Source organism: Loxodonta africana, chromosome 14, assembly GCF_030014295.1.
Source record: "Loxodonta africana isolate mLoxAfr1 chromosome 14, mLoxAfr1.hap2, whole genome shotgun sequence".
Taxonomy (NCBI): domain Eukaryota; kingdom Metazoa; phylum Chordata; class Mammalia; order Proboscidea; family Elephantidae; genus Loxodonta; species Loxodonta africana.
This window is the reverse complement of record NC_087355.1, coordinates 40,734,231-40,746,285: the sequence shown is the minus strand read 5'-3', so window position 1 is coordinate 40,746,285 and position 12,055 is coordinate 40,734,231. Positions and strand designations below refer to the sequence as shown.

The following is a 12,055-nucleotide window of genomic DNA, read 5'->3' as shown; positions in this document are numbered from 1 at the left end:
TTTCCCCAGAGACAACAGAGACAGAAATCCTTCCCCTGGAGCTGGCACCCTGAATTCGGACTTCTAGCCTCATAGGCTGTGAGAGAATAAACTTCTCTTTGTTAAACCCATTCACTTGTGGTATTTCTGTTATAGCAGCACTAGATGACTAAGACATACATAACATAGGAAATAGCTTATTAAAGTCACTCTTATAAGCTATGTTCAAAGATACTAATTACAAAAATGAAATTAAGGAAATTCCATTTATAGTAGAATCAAATAATAAATACTTAGGAATAAATTCAACGAAAGAAGTCCTAGACTTGTATACTGAAAATCACTAAACATTGTTGAAAGAAATTAAAGACCTAGGGCAGCACCTGTCTGGAGGTGAGATAAGAAGGCAGAGGGGGACAGGAGCTGGCTGAATGGACACAGGAAATACAGAGCAGAGAGGGAGAGTGTGCTATCACATTACAGGGAGAGCAACTAGGGTCACATAACAATGCGTGTATAAGTTTTTGTATGAGAAACTGACTTGAATTGTAAACTTTCACTTAAAGCACAATTAAAAAAAAAAAAGAAACTAAAGACCTAAATAAATGGAAAGACATCCTGTGTTCATGGATTGGATACTGTTAAAATGACAATACTCCCCAAATTTATCTACAGATCTAATGTGATCCCTATGAAAATCCCAGCTGCCTTTTTTGCAGAAACTGACAAGCTGATCCTAAAATTCATATGGAAATGCAAGATACCCAGAAAAGCAAAATATATTCATTACAGCATTGCTTGTAACAGAAAAGACTAGAAATAGTCTATATAATCTTCCATGAGACATACCCAGTCGATTAGGGCACATCCATACAACAAAGTTCTGTCTATCTATTAAAAGAATGAGCTAGAACCTATACACTGAATACAAACTTTGCCCAAGTTATACTGTTAATTCAGTTACTCAACAAATATTCATTAAATGCCAACAACGTGAGGCATTATGTGTTGAGTGAAACATCCAAGGTAGAGAAATAACATTATGTTCCCATTTGTTCTTCCAATGACGATATCTTCATACAAGTGTTGACATATGCACAAAAATTGCTTGAAGGAGCCACAAGAAATGTTAATAATAATAATAAACTCTGGGGAAGGCGATGCGGTAGAAGAGGGACTTAGCACGTTGTCACTGCATATTCCTTCATACTTCTTAAATATTCAACATGTCCATGAATTATTATTTCATTAAGAATAGTTAACATAATCACTGCCTTGACAGGGAACACAACAGAGAATCCCTGATGGAGCAGGAGAACAGTGGGATGTGGATCTTAAATTCTCGTAAAAAAGACCAGACTTAATGGTCTGACTGAGACCTGAAGGACCCTGACAATCATGGTCCCCCGACCCTCTGATTGCCCAAGATTGCAACCATTCCCGAAACCAACTCTACAGACAGGGACTGCCTGGACTCTAAGATAGACAATGATGCTGGTGAGGAATGAAATGCGTGGCTCAAGGAGACACAGGAGACTGTGGGCGACTCCTGTTTGGTGGTGAGATGAGAAGGAAGAGGGGGACAAGAGCTGACTGAATGGACACAGGGAATACAGGGTGGAGAGGAGGAATGTGCTGTCTCATTAAGGGGAGAGCAGCTGGGAATGCATGGCAGGGTGTGTATGAGAGACTGATTTGATTTGTAAACTTTCACCTAAAGCACAATAAATAAATAAATAAAAATAGTTAACACAAAATCGAATCATATATGCAAATATATAATAAAGGAAGAGTATAGAGGAAAACAATGTTATAACAAAAAAAGACAACTAGCACAGAATCAGTTTCATGATAAAAATCTATGCCTTATTTTAGAAGCATAGATACCAGGAAATTTGAAGTATAAGTACTCTATATTCAACACTTAAGTGTAAGCTATGTTTATAAAGATAATGAAATATTATCATATCTATTTTTTAAGATTTCTAAGTGCCTGTTGATTTAGGTCAAAATTACTTTTTTTTTTTTTTAGATCAAATTCTGACTCAAATTCACATGAGAAGGGATTTGCAATTGGGCATAACTGTGGTATAAAATGTCAGCTCAGTAAACAATGAGATTTTCAAAGGGAAAACTTTGGAAAATTGCACATCATTGCATTCCCAAAGTACTTCACAATGCCCCTGCACATAGCCATCAAGAACTACTTCCCAATTTGTTTTGTCCAGGTGCTAGAAGGCACGTGTCTGTCCACATATATATTATTTTCAACACCCAGACCACTGCCACTAGAGCATGGTATAAGCAGTTCTCAACTGGAGGCATCCGGAGATACCCAGGGCAGCTAGGCAGATTGCTCAACTGGATGATCCAGTCCAGAAAAGGTTAGTTCTACACAGTGAAGAACTGCCCCACCCCAGACGCCAATAGCGATCCTGCCAATTTTAAAAGAATTGAAGTATCTAAGCTCAATCTACATGCATGGCCTGTCACAGCAGGGTCAAGCCCATGCTCTGTGCCTGTGTGGATCCCTTGAGCACTTCCACCCATCCCTTAACTTAAAGCAGAGCACTGCAGAGGCTGCTGATATTCTAATCTTCTGCACAGCACAGATCTCGTTGCCACAGCAACTTGAAGGTAAGTTTGAGCAAACAGAAAAGCCAGTGCTTAGCTGGACTCCAAGCTCCAGTGGCCTGGCTAAATCATGCAGCTGCCAGTAGCAAGAAAGAAATTACATTTTTGAGTAATGATACATCTTATGGGGCTGAACATGAGTCCTTGAAAAAGTAGTTGCTCTGTGCTGTATTTTCCAATTTTATTAACGGTCTTATCTGTCTGACAAAACAGATGCTTCACCAACACTATACAATGAAAAGGGGGCAATCAGAGAAATCAATGAGCATACAATTTGAAATTCTAGCTGGTGCCTTCACTCCTGCTTGCCTCTCCTTGGAGCTATCTCTTATTCTCTGTCACATTAATCAAAACTAATTATGACCATCTTTTATGAACCCAAAATCAGAACCCCTGCTCTTGCAAAGGTTTCATTTTGACTTGGAGATTTGTTCATATGTAACAGTGTTAGGTATAAACATAATATTATAATTAAGCATAGAGTTCATTTATTAGTTTATTTTTTCCGGAGTTTTTATTGGGCTTCTGTAGTCCCAGGCACTTTTTTAGATACTCAGAATATAGCAGTGAACAAAAAAGATACAGTATTCTACCTTCGGAGTAGATATAAGTGAAATATACAGTATAGTAAGAGCCTTGGCATAGTGGTTAAGCGCTCTGCTGCTAACCAAAAGGTCAGAGGTTCAAACCCACCAGCCATTCCAAGGAGAAAGATGTGGCAGTCTGCTTCCATAAAGACGAAAGCCTTGGAAACCCTATGGGGCAGTTCTACTATGTCCTACAGGGTCACTATGAGTTGGAATTGACTTGACGGCAATGGATATATAGTATATTAAAAGTTGATATATGCTATGGGAAAAACACTGCATAGAAGAAAGACTGTTGTTAGCTGCCACTGAGCCAGCCCGTGACTCATGATGACCCCATGAACAACAAGATCAAACTGTTGTGATCCACAAGGTCCTCATTTTTAGACGTAGATAGCCAGGCTGTTCTTCCTAGACTGCCTTAGTCTGAAAGCTCCACTGAAACCTGTTTAGCATCACAGCAGTATGCAAACCTCCAGTGACACACGGGCGATGGCTGTGCTTGAGGTGCATCGGCCAGGAATTGAATCCAGGTCTCCTGTATGGAAGGCGAGAATTCTGCCACTGAGCAACCACTGCCCTCAGAAGGGTAAAAAGTTGTTCTTTTTAATTGCATGATCAGCAAAGGCTTCACTGGGAAGGTAACACTTGAGCCAAGACTAAAAGAAGTAAGGGAAGGAGTCAAGGGTTGTTCCAGGCAGAGGGAGGAGTAAGAGCACAGGCCTTGGGGAGGGAGCATGCCTGTGTGTCTGAGAAAAGTCAGGAGGCCAGTGTGGCAGTGGTAGGAGGAAGGAGTGGCAGGGAATGAGGTCAATAAGATAAAGGGACTGAATCAGCCACTGTGTGAACTTAAGCTTTTACTCTGAGCTGGGTGGGAAACAACTGCAAGGTTTTGAGCAGAGGGTTGCCATAATCTGCCTTAAGGTTTTAGACGACAGTTCTGGCTGCTATGTTGAGAATACTGTAGAGGGCAAGGTTGGAAACAGCGAGACTAGTTGGGACGCTTTTGTAGAAGGTCAGGCGATAGATAATGCTGGCTTAGACCAAGTTGCTATCATCAAAAGTGATAAAAATTTAGCAAATAAAATTACTTGCAGGTGAGACAGTCCCAGAAAATGAGGATGTACTAAATTACCATCGTCCCTAATACTGCCTGGTCCAATTATTCCTGCTTCAAGCCCAATTCCATCACACTTTGACCTATTTCACTAAAGGCAGATAAAAAGGACCTGCTTTACTGAAAAGATAAAAGCCATTTACCTGAGAGAGTTTCTTCTGCCTCTCTTACCTTCACCTCAACATTGCTCTTATTTTTGCATTGCCTTTGTGTTTTGGAAAGATGAAGATTTACCTGTGAGTTAGAAGGAAGGATGGAGACCACTCACACAGGAGGCATTAGGCTAGGTGCAAGATACAGAGGACAGCCAGAAATAGAGACAGCCCATTCCAGACATTTAGCATGTAGATTACCCTGAGCTCAGAGCCAGCCAGCTGGAAGTAATGAGTGAGAGGAGGAGGAGCTGACAATGACAGAGTTCTCTAGTTTAAATGTTTGCAGGCAAAGTGATGCCGCAACTAAGGTGGCTGAGGTGACATGAGAAGGCTCAAGTTGGAGGATGGAAGAAAACGAGTTCTATATTAGAAATGGCACACCTGGGAAGTCTGTGGAATATTCAGGCAGTGATTTGCAGTTGGAAATACAATTTTGAGGCAGAGATGATAAATTGGGGCTAAAGGTGAAGGATAGCAATGTAATTTCATCATCTCAACAATTACTAAAGCCTACGGTTCTACCACTGCTTTTTATGACTCAGTGCAGCGCGGGGGTGTCCCCAGGCTGGAAGCGATCAAAATGCAGGTGTCCCTTTATTCTCAACCTACTTATATTGACCCATGCGTTTCTGATCTCAAAGTGAGTCATCACCTTAGGAAGAGAACATAGGACTGTTGAGGTTGCTGATAATTTTCCACCTGGAATTTTCTTTAAAAACTAAAGATTGCCAAATATCAACAGAATGTCTACTAAAACCAATAGATGTCTATAGAAAATCCTGGTTAACTTTGGAATTACCCTCCTCTTTCATGTGTTTGGAAACCCTAGTGGCATAGTGGTTGAGAGCTACGGCTGCTAACCAAAAGGTCGGTAGTTCAAATCCACCAGCTGCTCCTTGGAAACACTACGGGGCAGTTCTATTCTGTCCTATAAGGTCGCTATGAGTCAGAATCGACTCGACAGCAACGGGTTTGGTTTTTTGGTTTCATGTGTTTGTTTATCATAACCTTTGGGGACAATTTTTTTTTTTGGGGGGGGAATAAGCTGAAGTCCAGACTGTTTTTTTTTTTTTTTTTTCAGACTGTTTTTTAATATTACAAAGTTAGCTTCATAGTTTCAGGAGGGAGTTGGTTTTGAAATTTCTTTATTTGTGTGCATGATCTCTGAGGCCACCCATCCATCTAGGCCCTGTGGCCCCTGCAGCAACTCCCTTGTCTCCTCCTTCTCTTCACCTGATATGCCCAGCTCATCTTCAATCCCATGTATCTTTCCTCTACATCCACTGCCTGACTTCCAAGGGCCTACTCGGTGTCATCCCTTAACTAGTCTTCTGCCTCCAGTCTCTCCTCACCCTAGCCCATCTGTGACACTGCTCTTCTAAGCACTGAAAACCTTCTCTCCTTAAGATTCTTTGATGGCTCCTGGTGTCTACACAAAGTCTGGATTCATTAGCTTCACAGAGAACACCAAGTCTTCAGGGCTTGGTTCTTGCCAATCTCTCCAGCCTTCTCTCTCTTGGCTTCCTGCCTTGAAACTTACACTCAGGAAAAAAAAGTACTCAGGGATCCCCAAGCACAAATTGTTTTCTACCTCCCTGTCTTTACACGAATTGATCCCTGCCACAACACAACATTCATCATTAAGCTCCAAGAGCTCTGATGCCTCCCCTAACACTCCAGACAGAATTAACATGGTCTTCATCTCCGTTTAAAAGAGCCCTGGTGGCGTAGTAGTTAAGCACTGGGCTGCTAACCAAAAGGTCAGTGGTTCCAATCCACCAGCCACTCTGTGGATAACAAGGATATTCCTCCAGAGCTGACAAAGAGAGAAAGCCTTCCTCTGGAGCTGATGCCCTGAATTTGGACTTCTAGCCTACTAAATTGTAAGAAAATAAATTTCTCTTCGTTTAAGCCATCCACTTGTAGTATTTCTGTTATAACAGCACTAAATGACTAAGACATCTGATAAACAGAATGACTGGATATTCTCAATAGAACTGAAAGCGACTCAGGTTACTACGAGAGCAAAGTTTGTATTTTTTTAACCTTTGCATCCCAAGGGCATACACAGCACCGAGCCAGGCACAGAGCCAGTACTCAAATATTTGTTGAGGTCTACCAGCTAACAACACAGTTTAATACAGTACTTCATAAACAGGTTTTATAACATTTCTCTTTGTTCTTGGTAGTAAAAATATTCAAATTACAAATATTAATTGTAACAACTTGTACTTGTCCACAAAAACATGATGTTCCCTGGAACAACCTCCCACTTGACAAATGTGAAGACTTTTCTTCTCCCAGGAATTCAAATCCCAGCCTCCACGTGCCAGGAAGGGGACAAACCATACTAACAGGTGACTCTTGCCCCCCAAACCCCAACCCTCTGAACTTTCATTTTTCTTAAGCAGGGGCATTTCAACATGGTCAGATTACAATTAATTTTTAAATGAGTTCATTTTCTCCCTCTCAAATGTATTGGCTAATGGTGCCAGAAGAGCTGGAATAAGACCTGTGCGATCTTATTACTATAATGCTAATGATTTGTTAAAAAAAAAAAGCTCTGAAGACTTTTCTACCTCACAGAGCTGTTGTAGGATTCACATGAGAAAGTTCTTTGAGAAGGGATCAGAAAATACAGTCTTCTTTTACAATGATAACCACCTCATCTTTAGAGAAAGAAAATAATATCCACAAAACCCTAGCCATGAACAAATCACACACACACACACACACACACAAGTCCTCTTAACTTCAGACTTACCAGTTCCTTACTTCACATTTGGAACTACTGCTCATCTTTTTCAACAACAAAAAAAACTCATGGCTGCCCATTCTATGAAACTGAAAAGTTTTCTACAGTTGGCAGATTAATTTTTCAACTGGCTAAAGAAATTTTGCTTTAGTTTAATTTATATTTATGAAGAAAAGATCTTTTAAATTTAGTGGTGGGGGGATGCTGTCTTAGATACAGTCACTTCTTTTCCATCTTCTTTCTCTTGACCTCCTCCTGAGCTGCCTTAACTTGCACACTTAATTTCGATTATGGGTCCAATGGAGAGCTGCTGACAGAACAAAACCAAACAACAAAATTACGCGGAAGTGGAGCTAGAGGTGGCAGCCAGTGCTCAGGTGTACCTCCCCCAACACTGCCTCTTGAAAGGGAATTTAGAGACTGCTTTTTTCTTTTTATGTGAATTTATCTGTATTAGTTGTAGTGTTTAATTACACAACAAACTCATGAATCGATTTTACTCACAAAAAAATGAGGACTGCAGATAAAGCCGATGTTCCTGTTGGAGCCCGCTCCCACTCTGCCGCCCGGTGTGCGCCGTATTCTACCATACCTCTATTTATTTTCTTTTTTGAACTTTTTATTGTGGTTTAGGTTAAAGTTTACAGAGTAAATCGGCTTTCCAATCAACAATCTATACAGCCTGTTCTGTGACACTGGTGGCAAGCCCTGAATGTGCCAGCACTCTGCCCCTTTCCTCTCCGGTTCCCTGTGTCCATTCGCCCAGCTTTTCTCCCCCTACCTTCCTGCTGCTAACCAAGAGGTACGCAGTTCGAACCCAAGAGCTGCTCCTCTGGAGAAAGATGTGGCAGTCTGTTTCCCGAAAGATTCACAGTCTTGGAAACCCTATAGGGCATTTCTACTCTGTCCTATAGGGTCGCTATTAGTTGGAATGATTTGGATGGCTGTAGTGTTTTTTTTCTTTTTTTAAACCTTCCTCCTGAACTTTGCTTTTGGGCAAATGCTGCCGTTAGGTCTCCTATAGTTGATTGTTCTGCAGTATACATTCCTCACTGGTGTTATTCATTCTATAGGCCTGTCTGCTGCCTTCAGACCTCTTCACCCTATTTAGACACAACTTTGAAACTTCCAGGAACGTGAAAACGTGGAAAACCAAGTGCCCTCTCCACTTCCTACACACACCCCAGGGCTTCCTCTCACAGTGCAATGTGTCTTTTCCCCCTCCTCTCCCCAGCCTGCGACTCCATGGCCCCTGGTTTAACCCCAGGCTGTGACTCAGCCACCTCTGGGCTCCCGCTCCTTGCTCCCCCGAGCCCTAGGACCCCCTGTCCTCTCTCCTTGCTCCCCGGAACCTCAGGTCCTCCCACCCCGGAGCCCAGAACCATCTTTTGTCACGTCCTGGGACCCCTGGCCTAGGTCCCTGGCCCCGCGCCTCGGCCGCCAATCCAGAGACCAGCACCGGCGGCACCCTCGCCTTTGGCCCCTCCGGTGCCGCCTTACCCGCCGAGGATCGAGACTGCAAGGCAGCGGGACACCCCAAGAAAAACGAGCCCGCTTCAGCAGCGCCATGTTGAGCCTTCTGAACTTAGGCCGGAAACTCGCCGGGAGCGGGGGGCGGGTCTGCATTAACAAATAGCGCCGCTGTCTGGGCTGGAGGGAGGGCGATGCGGGAGGCCCTGGAGCGGCGACGCCCGAGCTCCGCGAGCCCTGGGCTCGAGCCTGAGGACACTGCCTCCTGCAGCCTCGCCCGTGCTTACTCGTGCTCTCTTTCCCCTCTGTCTTTCCGGAGTTTTTTGTAAGGCGGTTTCAGTGTCCTTGTGTAGCAGAACGAACCGTATAAAGGGGTTTATGGATTACATGAACGCGCGAAATACACACACTGCCCTGTTATTTATATTCATTCCTTAAATATGTGTTAAATTCGTGGCTAGTGTGGCGATGAACTACATATTATCAGAATAATAATGTATTGGGTTTGATTTGGAGACTGGAGACCTAAATCTTTTAGGGCTTGGCCATAGTAAGGAAAGCTAGGATAGGTCCAATTTCCCTTTGCCCTAGTTATGTGATAGAAAAATTGGCACAACAGATTTCTCTTCCGATTAATAAGTAAGTGTACCTAAGTAAAACAAAGAAGGAAATGGTCCATGACGCATGTTACCTGATTTAAATGAAAGGCTTGAATCCTGGTATTGTCTTATAACCACCTTGTGACTATGACTCAGAATCCCATGATCATGAGTCGACCCCAGCCACCACGCAGCAAGGTAATCAAAACCCCAGAACCAATCCTGTAGTCTTTTTAGCCCGTAATTATGTAAGTATCCAAGTCATGGTCCCTTCTCTACTTCTGTAGTCCCACCTACCAGTCATGATCTTGGGATGATTTTCTTTGTCCTCTGTAGTACGTAATACACATCATGACCCCATGACCGCCTGCCTCTTTCTCTGTACATGTTGACGGTCTCCCTCATTCGAATGATTGTCTGTCCTGGCTTAATAAAAATCTCTTTTGATTAAATTTGAGTCTGGGGTCTTTTTCCCTCACAACAGGTTTAAAACACAGCCTCACTTTTCTTCAGGCAAAGTAGCTGAAATTGAGTAAAAGCTGCAGATTTCGGGTGGCTGAGTCTTTTCGCAGGAAACAGTGCCCCCTATCTCCCAGATGCATCGTGGCTCCAGCCATCCTTTGTGCTTCGCAGTGGTTAAAGCCAAAAGATTCCGCTAGCCAATCCGCAGAAGACAGACGTGGAAGTCGGCCTCGTGTAAAGATTATAGGCTTGGAAAGCCTATGGGGCAGTTCTGCTCTGTCCTATAGGGTCGCTGTGAGTGGTAATTGACACAACAGCCATGGGTTTGGTTTTTTCTTTCAAAGGAATGAATACACACCTTAACAGCAATGCTGTTGGGTGGTGCAAATGGTTAAGTGACTGGGCTGCAAACTGAAAGGTTGGAGGTTTGAGTCCATGCACAGGCACCTCAGAAGAAAGGCCTGGGGATCTTCTGATGAAAAATCAGCCAGTGAAAACCCTATGGAGCACAGCTCTACTCTGACGTACATGGAGTCTCCATGAGCTGGAGTCAACACACAGCTGTTGGTTGGTTGGTTGGTTGGTTGGTTGGTTGGTTGGTTGGTTGGTTGGTTGGTTGGTTGGTTGGTTGGTTTGGTTGGGCAAATGCAGGCCCTTCATATTGCATTGCCCATCTCAGTATTATACATCTATTGGCATGCTCATCAGCTCAGGTCACATTTCTTTCATCATTTATAGAATGTGAATAATCATACCTACCTCAGGATTATTGTGAAGTTGAAAAGAGGAAGCATGTGAAGCCCCAAACTCAGTGCTGATAGCAGGTGACATTAAGAGTTTACTATGTGCCTGGCACTTCCAAAGGATAGCAGTCCCTGACATTCAGGACCTGGCCTGGCACTCACAGTTATCCGTTGCCATCCAGTTGATTCTGACTCATAGCAACCCTATAGGACAGAGGAGAACTGCCCCACAGAGTTTCCAAGGCTGTAATCTTTACAGAAGCAGATCACCACATCTTCCTCCTGAAGAGCAGCTGGTGGGTTTGAGGTGCCTACCTTTCAGCAGCCAAGCACCTAACCCCTGGGCCACCAGGGCTCCTTAGCACTCACAGTTAGGCAATGTTATTCTCCTATTGGAGCCCTGATGGCACAGCGGCTAAGAGCTATGGCTGCTAACCAAAAGGTCAGTCTTTCAAATCCACCAGCCACTCCTTGGACATCCTATGGGGAAGTTCTACTCTGTTCTATAGATAGATATGAGTCACAATTGACTGAACAGCAAAGAGTTTGGGGTTTTTTGTTTGTTTGTTTTGTTTGTCTCTTATTAGACATAAACCGTCTCATAGAATACCAACCCCAGACCAGTTTACTCTGAGACCATGATAAAATGAAACAAAGCAAGGCTACTTCATAATTTTACCTAAGCATAGGCAAAACCAAGGTCACTCTGCCACCCACAAAATACCAAACACCTCTTCTCTCAGCATTTGGCAGACACCTACACTGCAATGACCAATGACGGATGCTCACACCTCCTCCCCACCACCACCATCCTAATGTGGCTGCCTCTTACCCCTATCATCAGGGATCACCTTTGATGTCATTTTCTCAAGAATAGTCCCCTTGAGTATTCAACTCCCTACTAGGACAGCAATAGTTCAGTGGTAGAATTCTTCCCTCTATGCAGGAGACCCAGTTAAGAGTCCTAGCAAAGACAACCACCACTCTGTCAGTGGAGGCTTGCGTCCTGCTATGACTCTGAACAGGTTTCAGTGGAGCTTCCAGACTGGTTTCCATCTCTCTGCTGAAGAAGAGAAATAAGGCCAAACCTAAAGCAGGGAGTCCTGCTTACTACTAGAAAGATGGTCAGCAACATCCTTAAAGGTTCAGGTTTGAGTCTGAGACAGTCTGGTGTTTGATCTGGAGTTCACTTCTCAGGCTGCAAGTCACAGGGTTTATGCTAAATGATTTATGCTAAAGAGTAGTACTCTAGGAACTGTGTCCACCCTGAGGCTGAATGGATCCAAAGACAGCTACATTGAGAAGGAGAAGGCCTGATTATATACTTTTGTGCTACAAAGTTGATTTCTGCTACTGGGCAAAAAAAAAACCTTTTATCAACTTTATTTTCCTCATCCATAAAATTAGCACGCTGGTGTAAATTATCTCTAAGATCACTTGTAGTTCTAAAAATCTGTGCTTTTACAAATAAACTAGATTTGGCAGTGTTATTATAGGCCGCCTGGTGTGGTACTAAGGAGGTCATTGTGAAATGCTGTTAAGATAGCATAACTG

General features: G+C 43.1%; 1 protein-coding gene across 2 annotated transcripts in view; it reads right to left on the bottom strand.

Moving 5' to 3' along the window:
* Nucleotides 1-9,386, bottom strand: part of DECR1 (2,4-dienoyl-CoA reductase 1) — a 44,547-nt gene extending 35,161 nt beyond the window's left edge. The window contains exon 1 of one of the 2 annotated variants that reach the window (XM_064267889.1): nucleotides 8,728-9,386. In XM_064267889.1, the coding sequence (XP_064123959.1) occupies nucleotides 8,728-8,853 (126 nt within the window). In that variant the 5' untranslated portion in view covers nucleotides 8,854-9,386. The remainder of the gene's footprint in view (nucleotides 1-8,727) is intronic. The other variant, XM_064267890.1, reaches the window with a different exon arrangement.
* Nucleotides 9,387-12,055: the final 2,669 nt, after the last annotated feature.